We start from the raw sequence: 23297 nt of genomic DNA on the forward strand, positions 1-23297 counted from the left end.
ATAGACACTGAGAACTGGGAAGCCCTGGCCCTTGAGCGCTCCAGCTGGAGGACAGCTGTGACCAGCAGTGCTGCAGAATTTGAGGAGGCACGAGTGGAGGGTGAAAGAGAGAAACGTGCCAGGAGGAAGGCACGTCAAGCCAACCCCGACCGGGACCGCCTTCCACCTGGAAACCAATGCCCTCACTGCGGAAGAAGATGCAGAGCAAGAATAGGGCTCCACAGCCACATATGGACCCACAAGGAAATCCATAATAGAAGACCATTTTACTCGTCCAACGAGGGATCGCCTAAGTAAGTAAGTAAGTAAGTATTATGTTTATTATTATTATGTTTATTTATAACCTGCTTTTTCTTTCCTCAAAGGAAACTCAAAGCAGCTAATCCAACTTGAAATTTACCATGGCAATAAAAACTTTATAATCTGAATAATCTGAATAATCTGCCCCCGGTAGTGCAGTGGGTTAAAGCACTGAGCTGCTGAGCTTGTTGATCGAAAGGTCGCAGGTTCGATCCCGGGGAGCGGCGTGAGCTACCGCTGTCAGCCCTAGCTTCTGCCAACCTAGCAGTTTGAAAACATGCAAATGTGAGTAGATCAATAGGTACCGCTCCGGCGGGAAGGTAACGGCGCTCCATGCAGTCATGCTGGCCACATGACCTTGGAGGTGTCTACAGACAACGCTGGCTCTTCGGCTTAGAAATGGAGATGAGCACCACACCCCAGAGTCAGACATGACTGGACTTAATGTCAGGGGACTACCTTTACCTTTTAAAGTTATAGAAATGAAACCACTCTTGTCCTGGCTACTTCATTTGGCAATGCTGAATATGTTCTAAGAACATTCTGACTCTGTGAGTACTACCTAAAACCTACCTTTACATATACTGCAAATCATAGAATCGCAGAGATGGAAAACTAGTCTAACAGGAAAAGCACAATCAAAGCACCCCCAACAGATGGCTACCCAGCCACAGTTTAAAAGCATTCAAAGGAAGAGCTTCCACCACCACATTCCAAGGCAGAAAGTTCCACTGTTAAATAGCAATTATTATGGTCAGGAAGGATCTCTTTTCCTGTCATTTGAACTCATTGCTCCACTGAGTCCTGGGGCCCTTCCACACAGCCCTATATCCAAGAACATCAAGGCAGAAAATCCCACAATATCTGCTTTGAACTGGGTTATCTGAGTCCACACTCAGATAATGTGGGATTTTCTGCCTTAATATTCTGGGATATAGGGCTGTGTGGAAGGGCCCCTAGTCTCCAGGGCAGCAAAAACAAGCCTGCTCCCTCTTCCTTTTGACATCCTTTCAAATGTTCACTCATGGATTTTTCTTTTCCTAGTAACTATTTTACCTTCTAATTTTTCACCAGGAATCCCTGCACATTTTCAAGAAAATACAAACAACTATTTCCCCACCCTGTCTCTTTCTTCCTGCAAAACCAAACTGTAATCCACAAAAAGTTGAATCCAGTAGCTTTCCTGAACTTCGACAGAGTCTTTGTTTCCTGAGCTCTTCCTTCAGCTGATGGCCCTTTAATGGTGGAAGCAGAAGACAATGACGGCAAGTCAGAAGAACTCCAAAGAATTCTCAAAGGGGCCAGAAACACCTCCATTTCGACCTCCCTGGTGTTTCTATATTCAAGCTCACCTTCCCAATATGGGCCCTTGGGCTACACTGTTCATAATGTGCCAAAATCCCTTACCAAAGGCGTAACATGCTTCTCTCCTGGACCTTCTACTCTTTCAGGGAGAGCTTGCTGCCCAGCAGCTCCCCTTCCTGGCCTCTGCTAAATCTCTTTTTGCGTCGGGAGACTTCCTCCTATTCAATCTGCTCCGAGTTCTGCTTCGCAGCTTCCTGGTTTTTTTGGGGGGGGGGGAATGGGGGACCCAAGGCGCAATGCCCACCAATCACAAGTCAGACTGGGCCTTGTGTTTGTTGAGACTGGATAGGAATGGGATGTTGCCTGGAGAATCACATACAACCAGTGCTGGAGTCCATCTATTAAGTGACCAAAGAGTTGGAAGTGAAGACTTGTATATACTAACTAGGAACTCAATACTTATATATACTGAGCAACTAGGGACAGAGGGAACACTGCGCTGTGTGTTTCCTGTTTTGTTTTTCACCTCTGTTTCATAGATCAAGGTGTTTTGCTTCCTGTCCGCATCTAGAGGTCACTTTGTCCTTCTTCCCAAAAATCCTTAGAATGCTTTGTTTTCCTTTACTTCAGAAAAGAGCACTGTGAGGCCTCTCTCTGCCTCAAGAGACCTTACACAGGAGACCACATAAGGGGTTCTTCTACCAAAGTTTAATCATTTCCTTTGCCTATCTACCCTTTAATCTGAGATGGAGTACATGCACACAGCAGAAGTATGTTTTAAGATCTCCTTATAGACCATAAGACTCTAGCAGGTTGGCACAGAGAGATATGGATCTAAGCTATATAAGTTTTTGTAGATCACAACTAACACTTTGAACTGGTAGCCAGTTTAGCCATTTTGACAAGTGTTACCGTATGTCTTTGATTCTAAGACGACATCAATGGTAAGATGCATGCTAATTTCAGTAACACCAATAACGGAAAGCTTTATTTATAGATCTAGAAAAGCACTTGCACTTCTAAGCAACACAATATTTTGAGATATGAAGAAATAGAGAAGATGCTTCCTGCTCCCCTCCCCAGTCAGCACTTTGGGCCTGCTGAGATTTCCAAACAGTTTCCAAAGGCAGCCCCATGTAGAGTGTGATACAGTAGTCCAAACTCAATGCATCCAAGGCATCACCAGATCCTCAAGGAGCATTTCCTCCAACTGTAAGCTTTGGGGCACATACCATGCTGTCATCCTCATCACGCGGGGAATAAGTGAGAGTGCTGGAGGAGGAAGGCGTCCGGCGGTGCTTTTGGAAGGTACTGGTCCCATCCGCTAGAAGGAGGACAAAACCATCAGATCTTCTGTAACAGGTTCAGCTTCCTACACTCCAGAGCCATTCTCCAACTCTGAAAACCATTTCTAATTAAAGTAGATCTTTTATTCCCCCCTGACCCTATGAGGCAATTTTTTCACTTGCTTCAAGCCATGATGTCAGTGGAACTGCAGCAAGTTCTGCCAATAGCTAGGAATTTGGGAACTAAAGTCCAAAACACTTGAAGGACCAAAGCTTGAGAACCTCTGTAGTTTTACAAAAGTTACTGAGCTCCTCAAACCAATGAGAACCAAGAAAAAATAGGCAGTTTTACAGTCTTTCAGATTCCTATCAAGGCTGCAAAACTGTCTAATTTACCTTCTTTCCCTTGATAAGAATCTGAAGTTGCTCAGGACTGACCTTTGGTGATCGTAGTCACAGCGGCATACGTTGGGCCAAAGGTGGTCTCCATTCTTGTCTGTAAGAAAGAGAAAACACTTCACTATTAATACTCCACAGTCAGAAAATAATGGAACAGCATTACAAAACAAAACAAAAACTAAAAAGGAAGGGGGAAAGTTACCCACAGAAAAATGCAACTTAACAAAATGTGCTCACATTTGTAAAAGAAAATCTTATATCTATCTTGTATTTTAAGAATGTTTCATTATACCTAGCCTCGAGTCACAAGAAGAAGTGGGTAATAAATATATTATTGTTGTTGTTATTGCTTTTAAAATAAACCAAAAGCATGGTCAATGACAAGAATCTTATTCTGTGTGTGGTTGTTTGGTGCAGAAAACTGCATTTCCTGCATAGTTAACAATACTTCTACGGTGAAAATATTATTTCTTCTGTAGAACACATGTTTCCCTGCACCAAAAAAAAAAAATGCAATAATCCGGAGGTTTATTTATGTTCCAAATTTGCTCTTAGCAGATTTGGATGGAAAAGAACATTTTCTGCAAAAGTAATGTGGCATAGGATCCCATGGCCGTCTCTTACCCCGTTATTGTTTTCTGAGGAAGGGCTAGTGGTTGCAGCGCTGGGGAACCGGTTGTAGCGAGCGTTCTTGTTGGCGCTCATAATCTAGCCCCGCATCGGTAGGTCACTGGAGCCACCTCTGAAAGGAAAAAGGGGTTTTATCACACAAAGATGTCTGTCATGGAAAAATAGTCATTATCTAGGCATGTGTTTAACTCAGTCTCTCTTATCTCAGTTTAGGAAAAGTAAGGAAAGCTGAGTGCCATGCCATACTTCGTGACGTCATGGACCAGCCCACGCCAGAGCTCCCTGTCGGCCGTCACCACCCCCAGCTCCTTCAAGGTCAGTCCAGTCACTTCAAGGATGCAAATAACCCACTGCTGGTGCAAAAAAAAAAAGAAAAAAAAGAAAAGAAAAAGAAAGAAAGAAAGAAAGAAAAAGAAAGAAAGAAAGAAAGAAAGAAACAGGGGCCCTACCTTGATAAACAGGGCTGGCAGCAAAACAACAAGAACTGTGCAGCATTTACCTGACCAGATTGCCTTCGTTGCTGCAACAATGAGCCCCAACCCAGGGTGTGTACATACTATATGCCTATGTTTTAAAAGTGTCACTTCCCTAATGTAGACAGAAGGGAAAGTTGAAAGAGGAAACAGAAAGGAGTGAGAGTTTGCCTAATGGCATCCAATTGCAAAGCTGGAAGAGAATTCAAGGGTCATCTAGCCCCATTCTGCTACTTGGACAAACATATTACTCTTAAGAATGGGTCACACAGATGAACCAATCCTGCCTCAGTAATCTACACAAAACCTGTCCTCACTGACCTAGAATACACAACTGAAGTACTTTTAAGAGATGCCCAAACTTGGCTTAAAAATTTCCAAAGATGGAGAGTTCATTGCCCTTTGGGTCAGTCAATTCCAATGTAAGACAACTTACAGCGAATAAGGTCTTCCAATGTTTAGGCGGAATCTCTTTTCTTGTTGAGGACCTTCAATCCCAAAATTTCAGGACTATGAACCAAAAGGATATGGGCTCCTGGACCATTTGGACCAACATATCTATTTTCTATCTACTCATTTGGAACTGAGATATCTATTTCCTATCTACATAAAAATCAAAGTATGTATGCATGTTGGTTGGTTTGAGGGAAGGAAGGAAGAGAAATGAAAGGGGCAAAGACATGTAGAGCTGGGCGTTAGCACAACAGGTTAACCGTCAGCTGCAGTAAATTTTGCCAACCAAAAGGTTGACAGTTTGAAGCCCAGAACAGGGTGAGCTCCTGGCCTTTAGCCCAGCTTTTGCCTACTCAGCAGTTTCGCAAACAACAATGTGAGTAGATAAATAGGTACCGCTTAAGTGGGGAGGTATTTAAGACACCCATAAGGAAATGCCAGAAAAAATGCCACAATTTGATCAAGGAGGAAGTTTACTAACAAAGCCCTTCAGCAGGGACCAAGCACAGCCTCCAAGATGTCAAAGATGGGAAAGCCGATATATACCTCTATCTATGTACAGGGAAGAGAAATAATAGCAAGAAGAAGGAAGAAATATATGAGGACAAGCAAGCAACCAAGGAAAAGAGGTGTATGAGGGAAACAGAGAAAGGAAAGAAAGCGCCTCAAAGAAAATGTTTACCCAGGCAACCCCAGATCTATACACTACTTACTCTGAACAGTGGCCATGCAGATGATCCAGTCTTGCCTCATCAACCCACACAAAACCTGTCCTCACTGACCTGGCAAAGTGGGTGGCAAGTCCCCAATTACTCATACAGTTTAGGATCTCTAACCTGATGAGCAAATAAACAGTTCCATGCCACATGCAGCCAACTCAACACCAAACCACTCATCACAAAACCACAATGTATGCCATGCGGGAAAACACCATACCAGGCACTAGTGTCACCCATGGCCCATAAAACAGCTACGACAACAACAGAACTACTGAAGGAATGCACCTGTCCATCAGTGAAAAGCTGCTTTGGACTTATACAACATTGCACACCAATGATATACAATTATGGCACATATAATATAATGGATTCCTGGGATCTGAAGTTTTACAAAGCATTTAGCCTTCTCTGTCAAAGAGGACCGACGTCTTACCATACAGTGATGTCAAACAGCATTATACTTACAATGCAGAGTCAGCATCATTGGCTCCCCAGTTTTTTTCCTCCTTTATGAAAATGTGCTCTGTCCCAATTACGTGAGCTTCCTCTCACTTCCTCTCCTGAAAGTCTACTTATTCGGAACAAACAACTGCGATACTCAGAAATCAAGCAGTTACTGGCAACAAAACAGGGGGGGGGGGGGGGACCACACACACAAGGCTCCCAGCTTTCCCTTCTGCAATGAGCTGGAGTCAGCAGGCCTGGACGTTTTCACAGAAGACAGACGGACCACGAAATCTGTTCTTTCAACATACAAGGAAGCTGCCAAAAGTAAACAGTACCCCTGAGGCATGGAGACTGATTATGTGAAGTCAGAAAGAAAGATACCAGTAATCATTCTCCTCTGCTTTTACAAGTTCAGATTTGAGTGCTGCTCCCTCCAATATGGACAATCACCTGGTTACCTTTGGAAGCCACTTCCGGATGATCTGGCAGAAGAACCTTCAACAAAAGCCGTCTCTCTCTTTTAGGGAGAAACTGAACAATATGCAGAGCTGCTTTGCAAGGCAGCTATATACTCTTTAGAGCATTTCTCAACCTGGGGGTCGGGACCCCTGGGGGGTCATGAGGGGTGTCAGAGGGATTGCCAAAGACCATCAGAAAACACAGTATTTTCTGTTGGTCATGGGAATTCTGTGTGGGAAGTTTGGCCCAATTTTCTATCAGTGCTGAGGTTCAGAACGCTCTTTGCTTGTACATGAACTTTAAATCCCAGCAACCTCAACTCCCAAATGTCAAAGTCTATTTTCCCCCAAACTCCACCAGTGTTCACATTTGGACATATTGAGTATCCGTGCCAAGTTTGGTCCAGATTCCTCATTGTTTGGGTTCACAGTGCTCTCTGGATGTGGGTGAACTGCAACTCCAAAACTCAAGGTCAATGCCCACCAAACCCTTTCAGTATTTTCTGTTGATCATGGGAGATCTGTGTGTCAAATTTAGTTTAATTCCATTGTTGATGGAGTTCAGAATACTCACTGATTGTAGGTGAAGTATAAAACCCAGCAACTACAACTCTCAAATGACAAAATTAATCCCCTCCCAACCCCACCAGTATTAAAATTTGGGTGTATCAGGTATTAGTGCAAAATTTGGTCCAGGGAATGAAAATACATCCTGCCTATCAGATATTTACATTACAGTTCATAACAGTAGCAAAATTACAGTTATGAAGTAGCAATGAAAATAATGTTATGGTTGGGGGTCACCACAACATGAGGAACTGTATTAAGGGGTCGCGGCATTAGGAAGGTTGAGAAACACTAGAGGATAAAAGGGACACAGAAGTACAGAAATGCCAGCTTTGACTCAGGTCTCATGAGCCATCAAATCTAATGTGCATCTCAACTTTCAAAACCCTGAAACCAAAAAAAGTATTTGCTGCTGAATGTAATGCGCAGCAGCAAAAAATGCACTCTTTGTGATTGGGCCCAAAAGGGTGTGCATTACACTTGCTGCCTGCTTAGAATTCCTTCTTTAAAAACATAAATGTTAGAGCACCAAATCTTCCAGCAATGAAAGCAAAAACCTTGGAGCGCATCTATGCTGCAGAATGATTCTACTTTAATTGCCTTGATTCAATGCTATGGAATCATGGAGGTTGTAGTTTTACAAGGCCTTGAGCCTTCTCTGCCAAAGGTGGTTTATGCCTCACCAAACTATAAATCCCAGGATTATATAGCACTGAGGCAGGACCATTAAATGAAAGGTGATGTTCCTCAAAAAGAGGTTCCAGATGCAGCTCCGGACGCAGCTTCCCCTTTGGTTTTAGCTCAGCACTAAGATTACCATATGACGTGAATGTAACGTACAACCTAATTTTGGGAAGGCCATTTCAGGAAAAAAAAGTGAGCAATAGATTAAATAGGGTAACCACCCTCCTTTGCTTTTACAAGTTCAGATTTGAGCACTGTTCCAGCCAATATGGATGCTCATCTGGTTACTTGTGGAAACCGCTTCTGGATGATCTGGCAGATGAACTTTCGACAGAAGCTGGCGCTCTCTTTTAGGGAGAAACTGAACAACATTCAGGGCTTATTTGCAAGGCTGCTATATGCTAGATTAACACTCTTTAGAGGTTAATAAGGACACAGAAGGACAGAAATATACAAGAAGGACAAAAAGATTAGGGAAGAAGGTCGCTTTCTTGTGCTTGTGATGGATAATAAAAGAGGGGCATTATGCACAGTGACATTCTGTTTGATCTTGGGATTTAAGCAGGGTCAGTCCTGGTTAGGACTTGGGTGGGAGACTACCAATGAATACTATGCATTATAGTTGATGTTTCAGAGGAAGGAACTGACAAAAGCACCTCTGAGGTCAAAGAAAAGCCTATGAAATTAATTGTGTTCCTATAGGCTTACAGGTGATTTGAACACACTCACAATAAAGGTTTTCAGCTCACATTATCAGGTGAATAGTAGAGTTGCTACTATTTGAAAATAGTCCTCAATTAATCATAAGTTATTTAAATGGAAACCCCAATGGCATTCTCCTGGATTTTACTAGCAGGAGAATGTAAATCTTTTGGAGACTGTTCAGGTGGAATAATCTACTTCTTACCAACCTGAATGCAAAGAACTAATCCAGGTTAAGTCATCTCAGGACCCTCTGTAGCAGAATTAGCTTACAGTTGTTTTCAAAGAAAAACCTACACACATCCCAGGCAGAAATATCTAGCTAACAAAGCCAAACTTTGTCATTAAAAATTGGATTCCAAGCATTTTGTTTTCTGGATCCCTATCCTTATCTTGTTCCAGTCTCTATCTAAATTCCATATAATGCAGTATCAGAATGAAGTTTAACTGCATTATATAACAGTCTAGATAGGGCCCCAGAAGGGCTTTTGCAGTATTTTTCTGGATCGGATCTGGCAGGAACCCGATCTGTCCTTTCATAGTTGTGATGCTGTTTATAGCAAAGAAAGGGTGCATCTATACTGTAGAATTAAAGCAGGTTGACACCACTTTAACAGTTAATTTGGATTTTGGTGGGAGCTTGGAAATGGGTACCGCATCCCAACCTACCATGAAGTGCCTCTTAGGGACCTCCTAGAATCCTGCCTCTCAAAGCTCACAAAAGGATGAAGCAATCACCAGGCCTTTCACCTTGAATTTGTGTTTTGAAGAGATTAAGTGCAATGTACTGTTGTTTGCTTTAGCCGGTGAGAGAATGAGGAAATGACCTACGGCAGGTACAGGGGGAGAATGAATTCGCCCCAAAAGAAGGAAAACTCTTATGGCCACACAACGATTGAACCCTTTGTGACCAAACAAGAAGTTTCATTAGCCTGGAATCCAGAAATTAAGAGTCAACATTTTACCAGAAAAAAATCATTTTAGATTTTACAACCCACAAAATCTAATCAGTAAGACAGCAAACCTGGAGGATGATGTTTGGAATCTGCTACAGGAGTTGGCTGAGAGATCACCACGTTATGTTTCTACATTCTTTTGCAGCCACACCACTGCAGCTTCCAAATAAACCCAATCAAGAAAACACAAACAGGTGAAATATCCTAAAGGCATTGGATCCTGTTTGATCTTGAAAGCTAAGCAAGGTCAGCCCATGGTTAGTGCTTAGATGGCAGACAGCCAACAAATATCTCTATTTAGGAGGAAGGAGCTGGTAAAATCACTTCTGCGCCCGCCTTACCTAAGCAAACCCTACAAAATTTATGGGGATCACCATTAAGTCTAGAGGTGGTTTGAAAGAACAAACACAAACAAATACTGACTGTGTTGTATCCTGCCTTTGGGTCATTAGGAGAAGAGGGTAACAAACAATGTTGTCGTTATTACAAATCTGACCTTGGTACCTCTTCCCAAACATTGAAAACTTGAATGTGGGAAGGGGGCCTTCTGCCACTCCCAAAATCCAGAATAATGTCTGGGAGTGCAAGTCCAAAAAGAAGGTCATTTTTCCAATCCCAGAAAGACTGCCAATAAATTACACTACATTTCTAAGAAAGGGACTGACAAAATCATTTCTGAGTCCTCTTTTCCTAAGAAAAGTTGACATCCATGCCATAAATCGATAGACAACTTGAACACAGATGCACACAAGAAAGAGCCAAAAAGGTTGACACCAGAACTAGGAAACCACTGCTCCTTTATATTCTCAAATATTAGAAATCTAGAATATTACTCTGTATTTAGCTGAGACAAAACTGGAATGAACATCCCAACGATCAGAGGTATTAAAGTTAGGAAAATAAAGTTTATGCTGTCGTCTATAAGAAGTTCATAAAAATTGAACCTATTCAGTGGGTGAATCTGGTACCCAAATGCATTTCAAAGGCCACCACATACTTTCCCCATTACCTAACAAGGGAGAAAACCGTCCCAGAGGAGTCCAGGAAGCTCAGGCAAACATTCCTCGCTTTCAAAATGTCTCTGTTACAGGCCTGGCAGATGGTTGCATAGAAAGCCCTTGGTGATGCAAACAGAAAGGCATGCAGAGTGGGAGGCCATATTTAAATGAATTGCCCAAATAAAGACAGAGCCAATCACATCCAGCTCTACCAAGAAAGGGAAGCTCTTCATTCTCAGAGAAGAGAGCTTGAGCTGAAACCATCCCATAGAAAAAGACAGTGAGATTTTAAGCAAGATTCCATCAGTGGTCTCTCTTTTCTGGGCTAACGTGCACTCTATGCTCTCTGCTGCATTTCCTTAAGCCAATAATATAAATAATATAATATAAATAAACACAACAACAACAATAACAATATAAACTGAAACAGCCTATGGTAAAATGAAACTCCAGATAAAAACTGTACAACTGAAATTGGACAAGAGTTTAGTCCAGTGGTTCCAACCTTCTTTTGGCCATGCCCCCCAAGCCTCTCTAAAATCCTGACCCCTTCCTAATGCCCTGTGACATATAATTCTAATTATTCAGAACGTGAACTCCTTTTGTCATCAAGGGACACAGGTAGTGAAGCCGGGTCCTAAACTTCAGCTTGTGAGTTTTCTGGAAATAGTCACCGTCATTTGTTGATGGTTAATGATGTGTCAAGGAACGTCTTTTCTACGCTCATGGATCTATTCAAAAGGTTCTTTCCCTTAAGTAACCAGAATGATATCAGGAAAAAAATTATGGGAATGGAAAATGTGAGATTTTTCTGCTCGAACCTGGCGAATGAAAATAATTCATGCTTCATACAGTTAAGTCGTAATATAGAACGATATTGTGGGCATAGTAATATCGGAGCCACACTTGATTTCATCAATCTGCATTGAATTCAGGGCAACTTAAATGTCCAAATTCACTCCAAAGTGTCTTTGGTGAGAATCTGTGAGAATAATATCCTGTTGCCTGACATTCATTTTCGGCTGATCATCTTTCTTTCTTTCTTTTTTTTTTTTTAATTTATACAAAAATATTGACTTCTCTATGAAAGTAACTTTGCTTTGGGTTTTTCCACAGATTTCTTGCTACATTCATATGCAGAACAAAAAGATACCTGTGTATATTTTGCATGGCTTGTAATGTTAAAAGAAAGCTGAGCCGAGTGAAAGTGGCCTCTCTTTTCTGGGCTCATGTGCACTCTATGCTCTCCATTTCCTCTCTATGAGGGGCTTTCTCCACCTCCATTAGCACCAGCTCACCGCTGCGGACATTCAGATTTTAATTTTAAAAATGTGTATGTCACAGTCTATATTTATATATTGTATATGAGTCCTTGAGAACAATAAATGTAAAAAGGTCGTTGTTAATAAAACATTCACGGATTGCCCCCCACATTGGGAATCAGGACTTTAGAAAGTCTTTCTATTAGGGTTGGCTGTTTCTTCTTGCCCAATAAATAAACAAATATAGACTTAAACTAGGAAACTAGGAATGTTTCTAAGGAACACACTGATAACAGCTCTTATTATGATCTTATACAAAAAGTTAGCAAACCATTCAAACTATATGAAGAGGACAATACTGGTTTTGCAAAAAGCTTCATCATGTTTGCTTCTTAAGGATCTAAAATCTTTCAGTCACACTACAGTCAGTAAAATCATTGAAGTTTTTTTAAAAACAGGACTTTCTTACTGTTGTGGTTGATTAAAATACCATTTGTCCATGGAATCAGAAAGAAAAAGAGAAAAACAGGAAGAAGACCCTCCTTGTCCAGGCAAAGGCAGCACCTCATGAACCTTTGTCTCTTTTCACAATAAATTAGGAATATGAATATAAAGTATGAAGGTATGGTTCCACTATCTGGGCAAAATATGAAATATTTAAATGCTACTGTTTGAACACTCATGGCACTCGATGTATATCATAATCCAGTCCGTAAACGAGCGACAAATACTACAGAAGGATCAAGCAACTTTTTTTTCAGTAATCCCCACATTTTCATTTTAAAATGCCCCCCCCCCTCCCATTTTCAGAGATATTTATATGCATCTAAGAAGCAAACATGATATTCCATGGTATTCCCTGTAGTAACCTATGGATGTGAGAGCAGGACCTTAGGGAAGGCTGAGCGAAGGAAGATCAATGCTTTTGAACTGTGGTGTTGGAGGAAAGTGCTGAGAGTGCCTTGGACTGCGAGAAGATCCAACCAGTCCATCCTCCAGGAAATAAAGCCCGATTGCTCATTGGAGGGAAGGATACTAGAGACAAATTTGAAGTACTTTGGCCACATCATGAGGAGACAGCAAAGCCTGGAGAAGACAATTATGCTGGGGAAAGTGGAAGGTAAAAGGAAGAGGGGCCAACCAAGGGCAAGATGGATGGATGGCATCCTTGAAGTGACTGGACTGACCTTGAAGGAGCTGGGGGTGGTGACGGCTGACAGGGAGCTCTGGCGTGGGCTGGTCCGTGAGGTCACGAAGAGTCGGAGACGACTGAACGAATGAACAACAAAGAAGCAAACAAAAGCAGTATATCAAATATACATACAGTATATAACAGGGGTCCACAAACTTTTTAAGCACAGGGCCGGGTCACAGTCCCTCAAACTTTTTGAGGGCCGGATTATAATTTGAAAAATAAAACATGAATTCCTGTGCACGCTGCACATATCTTATTTGTAGTGTAATAAACACTTAAAAACAATACAATAATTAAAATGAGGAACAATGTTAACAAATATAAACTTATTAGTATTTCAATGGGAAATGTGGGCCTGCCTTTGGCTGATGAGATAGGATTGTTGTTGTTATGTGCTTTCAAGTAGTTTCAGACTTAGGTTGACCCTGAGTGAGGGCTGGGTAAATGACCTTGGAGGGCCGCATTCGGCCCCCGGGCCTTAGTTTGAGGACCCCTGGTATATAATATTGTGTGTGTGCGCATGTGTAATTATTATTGTTTAGATTTATATCCTGTTTTCTTCTCTTTAAGCAAGACTCACAACACTAAATACAGCAGACTCCAATTAAAAACGTATGGCGTCTAAATGTTAAAACGGAATAAAACACAGAATTGATAAAACAAATCATTAAAATAATCTAAGACCATATTATTATTATATATATTATAATTTCCCTCCCTTTATAAAAAAATAGTTAAAACGAAAACTTTGGAGCTGGCATCTGATGTTGCCCTTTGCATCATATTATCAGTAATGTTATATTATCATATTGTATTATCATATGCAGCCCCTGGTGATGGAATGGGTTAAGCCCTTGTGACGGCAGGACTGCTAACCGACAGGTTGGTGGTTTGAATCCGGGGAGCAGGGTGAGCTCCCGTCTCAGCTCTAGCTCCCCATGCAGGGACATGAGAGAAGCCTCCCACAGGATGGTAAAACATCAAACATCCGAGTGTCCCCTGGCAGTGTCCTTGCAGATGGTAGAAGCAACTTGAAGTTTTTCAAATTGCTCCTGAAACACAAAAAATATTATCATATAGCTCATCTTACTATTTCATTATATTATGATCATGTTATTGTTATATTATATTATAATAGGGAAAAGGAAACTTTTCAAACTCTGGAGCTGGCATTTGATGCTGCCCCTTGCATCATATTATATTATTATAGTTATTATATCATCATATTATATTATTTTACTATCTTCTCTTCTCTTATTTTCATATTATTATCATTATGTTATTATCCTAGGGAAGAGGAAATTTTTCAAACTGTGGAGCTGGCATCTGATGCTATTGCAGAAGACTGGGCGACTTGGAAGGCGCTGAACAGACTGCGCTCTGGCACCACGAGATGCAGAGCCAATCTTAAGAAATTGGGCTACAAAGTGGAATTTATGACATGCGAGTGTGGAGAAGAGCAAACCACTGACCACCTGCTGCAATGCAACCTGAGCCCTGCCACATGCACAATGGAGGACCTCCTTGCGGCAACACCAGAGGCACTCCAAGTGGCCAGATACTGGTCAAAGGACATTTAATCAAATACCAAGCTTGCAAACTCTGTGTTTTTGTATGTATGTTTGTTTGTTCTGTTAAAAATGTAATACAACTGTTTCGGTTGCCTGACACGATAAATAAAAAAAATCTGATGCTATTTATTTATCATGTCAGGAGCAACCTGGATGTTTGATGTTTAACCATTCTTGTGGGAGGCTTCCCTCATGTTCTCTGCATGGAGAACTGGAGTTGACAGGGAGCTCAACCCGCTCTCTCCGGATTCAAACTGCTGACCTATTGGTCAGCAGTCCTGCTGGTTCAAGGGATTAACCAATTGTGCGACTGAGGTCACCATTATTTTATATTACATATATTATTATAAAAATTATTACAGTATCATACTACATTATCTTATTATTGTCTCTTATCTTAGTATTATTTTATTAGTATCATATTATTACATTATATTATCATAGGGATCATAAAATACTCCAGAGCTGGCATCTAATGCCGCCCTTTGCATCATATTATCATATTATTATCTTGGCCTGCCCATCCTGTTCTATATTGTGTTAATTTGCTTTATTTATTTTATTTTGCTACTGTTACTATTTTCTGATGTAATTTTTTGTTTTCTGCATTATGTATTTTATTGTGCTGTATTGTATTTTTGGGCTTGGCCTCATGGGGAGATTATATTATTACTAGCTTGGGGGGCCGGTGCTGCCCGGGTTATTAGCGAAAAGAATTGTGTATCAAGGTTGGTCTTTATCAGTTATTTATATGGCTCGCAGTGGTCTCAAGAAGTTAGTGAAGGTATTGCGAGTCCCATCATCTGTGGTCCATCCTCCTCCAAATTGCAGCAGAATGGAGAGTGGGTCATGGGGGCTCTGTGTGCCAAGTTTTGTTCTTGATCAATCATTGGATGAGGGTCACAGTGGTCTCAGAAAGTGAGCTTAGGTACTGCAAGTCCCATTGTCCATAGTCTGTTCTCCCCAAACCTCACCAGAATGTTGAGTTGGCCAAGGGGGCTCTCTGTGCCAAGTTTGGTCTTTCTTGGTATATGGATAGGTGTCGCTGTGGTTTCAGGAAGTGAGTGAAGGTACTGGAAGTCCCATCATCCATCGTCCGTCCTCCTCCAAATAGCATCAGGATGTGGAGGTTATGGGGGCTCTGTGTGCCAAGTTTGGTCTTGATCAGACATGAGATGAGGGTTGCAGCAGTCTTGGAAAGGGAGTGGAGGTACTTGAAGTCCCATTATCCATGGTCTGTCCTCCTCGAAAGTGCACCAGGATGTAGAGTGGGTCATGGGGACTCTGAGTGCCAAGTTTGGTCTTGATCAGTCATTGGCGGGGGTCTCAGTGGTCTCAGGACGTGAGTGAAGTGACTGCAAGTCCCATCATCCATTGTCAAATTCTTCCAAACCGCACCAGGATGTAGAGTGGGTCATGCGGGCTCTCTGTGTAAATTGTGGTCCTGATCCATCATTGTTGGCAGTTGTAATGGTCTTAGGAAGGGATTGCAGGTATTGCAAGTCCCATCATCCATGGTGCATCCTCCTCCAAACTGCACCAGGATGTAGAGTGCATCGAGAAGACTCAGTGTGCCAAGTTTGGTCTTTATCGGTAATTGGATGCGGGTTGCAATGGTCTCAAGAATTGAGCAAAGGTACTGCAAGTCCGATAATCCATGGTCCATCCCCGGCCAAACCACAACAGGACATAAGGTGGATCATGAGAGGTCTATGTGCCAAGTTTGGTCCTGATCAGTCATTGGTTGAGGTTAACAGCGGTCTCAGAATGTGAGTGATGGTACTGCAAGTCCCAACATCCATGGTTCATTCCCTTCCAAACTGCAGTAGGATGTAGAGTGGGTGATGGGGGCTCTGTGTGCCAAGTTTGGTCTGTATTGGTAATTTTCTGTCCCAGGCCCTGGCCTTTTCCTGTCATCTCAGAATCTTGGAATTGAGCTGGCCAATCAGAGACCATATGCAAATTTCCTTCTCTCATGTCTCCGTTTCTGTCATGAACCCATTTCTCCACCAGGGGCTCCTGTTGCAGCTGGCCAATCTGAGACCATATGCAAATAGCACCACAGCGGCAGCCAATCAGAATCTTGGAACTTTCAGGCTGGCCAATCAGAATGCTGGCACATACACCGCCACACCGCCACACTTTTGTCCTCCACATACAAACTTTGACTTTTATTATATACATAGATTGGAAACACAAGATGAGTCCACAGCAGACACTCTGCTGGCTGTTGTATTGGATCACACGTCGGACACTTCCCAAGTGTCTAGGACTGTGTGATGTATCGGTGAATGATGCATGCAGATCCCAGTAAGGTGGCCTTCTGCAGCCGGCAGATGGTAATTTTGTCAGCACCTATTGTGTTTAAGTGCAGGCCAAGGTCTTTAGGCACTGCACCCAATGTGCCGATCACCACTGGAACCACGTTGACTGCTTGTGCCAGAGTCTTTGCAGTTCGATTTTTAAATCCTCATATTATTATTATTATTATTATTATTATTATTATATTATCAAAGGGAAGAGGAAATTTTCCAAACTCTGGAGCTTGTATCTGATCCTGTCATTTGCATCATATTAACATTATTATAGTATCTTATCATTATCTATCTATCTATGTATATAATAAAAATCAGTGTTTGTATATGGAGGGAGGTGTATGTGGCAGCGTTCTGATTGGCTGCCACTGTGGTACAATTTGTATATGGTCTCTGATTGGCCAGCCTCAACATTCCGAGGTAGCAGAGGGAAAAGGAAAGGGGCCTGAGGCTGTCAGGAATGGTTGGAGTTGAAGTCCAAAACATCTTGTGTCCCCAACAATGACAGAACAAGACCAAACTTGGCACACAGAGCCCCCCAAGACCCACTCTACATCCTGGTGCAGTTTGAGGGAAGATGGACCATGGATGACGGGACTTGCAGTACTTTAACTCACTTCCTTAGAGCACTGTGGCTCACACCAATGATGGATTAGGACCAAACTTGGCACACAGAGGCCCAATAGCCCACTTTAAAACCTGGTGTGGTTTAGGGCAGAATGGGCCATGAATGATGGGATTTGCAGTACCTCCACCCGATTCACTTCCCACAGAACACTGTAGCCCCTACAAATCACAGACCAGACCTAAACTTGGCACACAGAGTACTCATGACCCACTCTACATCCTGATGCAGTTCTAAGGGGGATGGACCATGGATGATGGGACTTGCAGTACCTTCACCCTTACTGAGTCTGCTGTGCTTGATGTGAAGGGGCAACAAAGATCTCCAGCCTGCTCCCAGGACTCCTTGTGAGTAGTCAGCAGCCCAGGCCTCCTCTAGTGGGGTGTGACTCAGCAACTGCAAGGAGGCTTCTACTTCCATAAAGCTGAGCCCACAGGCCTGCCAGGGACTGAGTCTGCAGTGCTTGATGTGAAGGGGCAACAAAGATCTCCAGCCTGCTCCCAGGACTCCTTGTGAGTAGCCAGCAGCCCAGGCCTCCTCCAGTGGGTGTGACTCAGCAACTGCAAGGAGGTTTCTACTTCCATAAAGCTGAGCCCACAGGCCTGCAAGGGACTGAGTCTGCAATGCTTGCTGTGAAGGGGCAACAAAGATCTCCAGCCTGCTCCCAGAACTCCTTGTGAGTAGCCAGCAGCCCAGGCCTCCTCCAGTGGGGTGTGACTCAGCAACTGCAAGGAGGTTTCTACTTCCATAAAGCTGAGCCCACAGGCCTGCCAGGGACTGAGCCTGCTGTACTTGATGTGAAGGGGCAACAAAGATCTCCAGCCTGCTCCCAGGACTCCTTGCTGCTGCCTTGCATCGTCATCTGCTGCTCCAGGCTGCGACCTTGTATCTTCTGGTGACCAGCTGTACCGGTATATGCTGTGTGCCTGTAGCTTGTGAATCCATCATCGTTGCGGCCTGCTGGGATGGCCTGGTGTTTCAGCGCATCATATTAGCCCATTGTTCCATCTCGCTGCAATGTTTCCAACTCACCGGCTGGCTTCCTACAACAGCTTCATCTAGTCATCAGTTATCATCACCAGCTGGCTGCCAGTTTTGTGGATATTTTGCTGCTGCTATCTCAGGGCTGCCAATCCAACCTTTGTTCTGGCAGTGATCCCCACCTACACATTGTCATCGGATTTGTCATCGGCCGCCATTGTTGAAACGCCATTCACCATGTTATCGCCTCCATTTTTGGAACAAGTGACCAGGGGCTCCATCCCGCAGTCAACCAATTTTGAATGTGTCCATTTGAGGGTGAGTGACCGGGACAGAATAGGGATTCTGTTAGAGTACCATCCACCTCGCTGCACTACGGTCTCCCTACCTGAGCTAGCAGGGGTGGTCTCGAGTTTGGCATTGGAGTCCCAATGGCTTCTTGTGCTGGGGGACTTCAATGTACACGCCGAGGATACCCTAGTAGGAGCAGCTCAGGACTTCCATGGCAACCATGGGGCTGTCCCAACGGGTATCTGGCCCCACTCACAGTGTAGGACATACATTGGACTTGGTTTTCTGCCAGGGATGGGAGGAAGGTGGCGGTGTCGAGAAGTTGACCATCTCTCCGTTGCCATGGACCGACCACTTCCTGGTCAGATTTAGACTCACTGCGCCCCCTAACCTCTGCAGAGGTGGAGGACCCATTAAGTTTATTTATTTATTTACAGATCTTATATTCCGCCCTTCTCACCCCGCAGGGGACTCAGGGCGGATTACAGTAAACACATATATGGCAAACATTCAATGCCAGTTTGACAAACAACATTTAACAGACAAAGGCTATTTAACCTTTTTTTTTTCTGGCCGCCAGGGGAGCTGCTGCTTTTCATCGTCCATCAACGACACCGATGAAGTTCTTCCGCATTCCACATTCCCCGGAGTCTTCTTTCTTTATGGCCTCATAAATTAGTTAAATTTAGCCTCCCACACAAGGTGGTCCCTTATTTTCCTACTTGACAGATGCAACTGTCTTTCGGGTTGCAAAGGTCGACAACGGGCTACACAATGGCTGGACACCCACTCCAGCCCGGGCTGGCTTCGAACTCATGACTTTTTGGTCAGAGTGATCTTAATGAAGCTGACACTCAGCCAGCTGCGCCACAATCCCGGTGCTGCCCCAGGAGTTGGTCTGCCCCAGGAGGCTTATGGATCCGGATGGATTTCTGATGGCTCTTGGGGAGTTTCCCACCGCCTTGGTAGGTGATCCTGTCGAGACCCGGGTTGCTCTCTGGAATGGGGAGATGACTAGGGCAATTGACACGATCGCTCCGGAACGTCCCCTCTCAAGTAGCCAAGCTAAACCAGCTCCCTGGTTCACCGAGGAGCTGGCAGCGATGAAGCAAAGGAAGAGGGAACTAGAGAGTGTGTGGCATTCGAACACGGTTTGTGTCCTTTTTAAAGGCATATGCCGCGGCAATAAAAGCCGCAAAGAAGGCCTTCTTTGCAGCCACTATTGCGTCTGCAAAGAACCGTCCGGCTGAGCTGTTCCGAATTGTCAGAGGCCTTTTAAATCCCACCACTCAAGGTGGGAACCCTGACGATTCGACTTCTCGCTGTGAATCTTTTCCTCAGTTCTTTGCAGACAAAGTCGCTTTGATCTGTTCTGGTCTGGATACCACATTAACGGCAGTCTCTGAGGATATAGCTGGAACATCTGCTTGTCTGGTTTTAATTGATTCATTTCAATTGGTGAAACCCAAGGATGTGGACAAGATATTTGGAGGAATGAGGCCTACCACATGCATCCTAGACCCCTGCCCATCCTGGCTTTTGAAGGAAGCCAGAGGGGGATTGGCCGTGTGGGTAAAGGTGGTGGTTAATGCCTCCCTTCGGGAAGGCAGCATTCCAGCAAGCTTAAAACAAGCTATAATAAAACCACTTTTGAAAAAACCATCACTGGACCCCACTCAATTCATCAACTAGCGGCCAGTTTCCAATCTCCCCTTTTTGGGCAAAGTCCTGGAACGTGTGGTGGCTTCACAACTCCAGGTATTCTTGGAAGACTCGGATTATCTGGATTCGGCACAGTCTGGCTTTAGGCCGGGACATGGAACTGAAACAGTCTTGGTCGCCTTAGTGGATGATCTACGCCGGGAGCTAGACGGGGGAGTGTGTCCCTGTTAGTTCTGCTGGACCTCTCAGCGGCCTTCAATACTGTCGACCACGGTATCCTTCTGAGATGCCTCGCGGGAATGGGTCTTGGAGGCACTGTTCTGCAGTGGCTCCAGTCCTTCCTAGAGGGTCGATCTCAGAAGGTGTTGCTGGGGGACACCTGTTCTGCCCCACAACCATTGTCTTGTGGGGTTCCACAGGGATCAATATTGTCTCCCATGTTGTTTAACATTTACATGAAGCCGCTGGGGGAGATCATCTGGAGTTTCGGGGTGCGGTGTCATCTGTACACGGATGATGTCCAACTCTGTCACTCCTTTCCACCTGCTACTAAGGAGGCTGTTCAGGTCCTGAACCGGTGCTTGGCCGCTGTAACGGTCTGGATGAGGGCTAACAAACTGAAATTTAATCCAGACAAGACCGAGGCACTCCTGGTCAGTCGTAAGGCCAAATAGGGTATAGGGTTACAGCCTGTGTTAGACGGGGTCACACTCCCCCTGAAGACGCAGGTTCGCAGCTTGGGTGTGATCTTGGAATCATCGCTGAGCCTGGAACCCCAGGTCTCAGCGGTGACCAGGGGAGCATTCACACAGTTAAAACTTGTGCGCCAGCTGCGCCTGTACCTTGGGAAGTCTGACTTGGCCACAGTAGTCCACACTCTGGTTACATCCCGCATAGACTACTGCAACACTCTCTACGTGGCGTTGCTTTTGAAGACTGCTCGGAAGCTTCAAATGGTCCAGCGTTCGGCAGCCAGGTTGCTAACAGGAGCGGCACTCAGGGAGCATACTACTCTTCCGTTGCGCCAGTTCCACTGGCTACCAGTTTGCTACCGGGCACAATTCAAAGTGCTGGCTTTAGCCTATAAAGCCCTAAACGGTTCTGGCCCTATTTACCTGTCCGAACACACCTCCTCCTATGAAACGACTAGGACACTAAGATCATCTGGGGAGGCCCTGGTCTCGGTCCTGCCTGCATCACAGGCGCGCTTGGCGGGAATGAGAGACAGGGCCTTCTCAGTGGTGGCCCTTCATCTGTGGAATGCCCTGCCTGCAGATATCAGATCGGCCCCCTCCCTGCTGGCGTTTTGGAGGAAAGTGAAGACCTGGCTGTTCGAACAAGCATTTGATTAAACAGTGTAATTGAATATAGGAATACGGAATAATGGATGACGAGACTGGATTCTGATTTTACTGCTGAGGCGCTAATGATTGTTATACTGATGTTAATGATTTATGTGATGTTTTTAATTGCCCTATACTTGTTTTGTGATATTTTGTACTGATGTTGTTCACCGCTTTGAGTCGCCTAAGGGCTGAGAAAAGCGGCATAGAAATAAAGTAAGTAAATAAATAAATAAATACTGAAATCACTGCGACCCTCATCCAATGACTGATAGACTAAACTGGGCACACAGAGCCCCCATGACCGACTCTATATCCTGCTGCAGTTGATGGGACTTCAAGTACCTTCACTCGCTTCCTGAAAACAATGCAACCCTCATCCAATGACCAATAAAGACCAAACTTGGCATACAGAACCCCCATTACCCACTTTCTCTAGTAACCCGGGCACCGCCGGGTCCACAAGCTAGTATTATATAAGTATCCCCATCATTCTCCTGTTGGGAGTTGGAATGGAGGCAGAACGAGTGTTGCAGGAGGCCCCGCCCCCTCCGGGCCTGGCCCCGCCCCTCCGCCTCACCTGTGGGCCGCTGAGGAGAAATTGGCGGACGGCGGCGCCGGGAAAGAGGTAGCGGCGGCCCTGCAGGCCGGGAAGCCCCCCCCCCCCCCCCCGCTGCTCATGACAGCCCTTCCTTCCTTCGTGCCGGCGCCGCACCGCCTCCCGCTGCTGCCGCCGTCCCCTTCTCCATCACCTCTTCACAGACGCCGGAAGCCATGCAACGTCAATTCCGCCACAAACTTCTTGCATGGGAGTTGTAGTTCCTTTGTCCCCCCTCTCCCCCCCCCCCCCCCCCGCTAATAGAATTCCGTCACTGGTGGAGCGCCTCCGCCCTACAACTCCCATCAGTGCCCGCGCGGGGGCCTGCTTCTCAGGGACGGCCTCTCTTCCCTCACGCGACCAATCAAATGGCCTCCGAAGGCGAACAGGAGAGGACACAGCCTCGTGGAGCGGTGGACGATTCCGACCAATAGGAAGAGAGAGTTTCAAAGTGGTGAACGCTCATTGGCCGATGGCCCGATATGGGGCGATTTGATTGGACAGAGTCGAGCCAAAAGGGAAGCGCCCGAGTTTATAAAAGGAGATGAAGCTAGGTTCTTGTGGGTATTTTTCGGGCTATAGGGCCATGTTCTAGAGGCATTTCTTCTGACGTTTCGCCTGCATCTATGGCAAGCATCCTCAGAGGTAGTGAGGTCTGTTGGAAATAGGACAATGGGTTTATATATCTGTGGAATGACTGGGGTGGGGCAAGGAGCTCTTCTCTGCTGGAGCTAGGTGTGAATGTTTCAACTGACCACCTTCATTAGAATTTGAAGGCCTGCCTGAGCCTGGGAAAATCTTTTGTTGAGAGGTGTTAAGATGTGCCTGGTTGTTTCCTCTCTGTTGTTTTGCTGTTGTAATTTTAGAGTTTTTTAATACTGGTAGCCAGATTTTGTTCATTTTTATGGTCTCTTCCTTTCTGTTGAAATTGTCCACATGCTTGTGGATTTCAATGGCTTCTCTGTGTAGTCTAACATGGTGGTTGTTGGTGTGGTCCAGCATTTCTGTGTTCTCAAATCATATGCTGTGTCCAGGCTGGTTCATCAGGTGCTCTACTATGGCTGACTTCTCTGGTTG

The 23297-nt window shown here is 44.5% G+C and overlaps 1 protein-coding gene across 2 annotated transcripts in view; it reads right to left on the bottom strand.

Moving 5' to 3' along the window:
- LOC137095468 (E3 ubiquitin-protein ligase TRAF7-like) overlaps nt 1–22278 on the bottom strand; it is a 48410-nt gene extending 26132 nt beyond the window's left edge. Inside the window, exons 1-4 of one of the 2 annotated variants that reach the window (XM_067462174.1) lie at nt 22203–22278; nt 3915–4032; nt 3330–3387; nt 2838–2929 (exon numbers count right to left, since the gene is read on the bottom strand). In XM_067462174.1, coding sequence (XP_067318275.1) covers nt 2838–2929; nt 3330–3387; nt 3915–3995 — 231 coding nt within the window. In that variant the 5' untranslated portion in view covers nt 3996–4032; nt 22203–22278. Of the gene's footprint in view, nt 1–2837; nt 2930–3329; nt 3388–3914; nt 4033–10388; nt 10473–22202 lie in introns of those variants that run through there. The other variant, XM_067462175.1, reaches the window with a different exon arrangement.
- Between the last annotated feature and the right edge of the window lie 1019 nt (nt 22279–23297).

This window comes from Anolis sagrei, chromosome Y (genome assembly GCF_037176765.1).
Source record: "Anolis sagrei isolate rAnoSag1 chromosome Y, rAnoSag1.mat, whole genome shotgun sequence".
NCBI lineage: Eukaryota > Metazoa > Chordata > Lepidosauria > Squamata > Dactyloidae > Anolis > Anolis sagrei.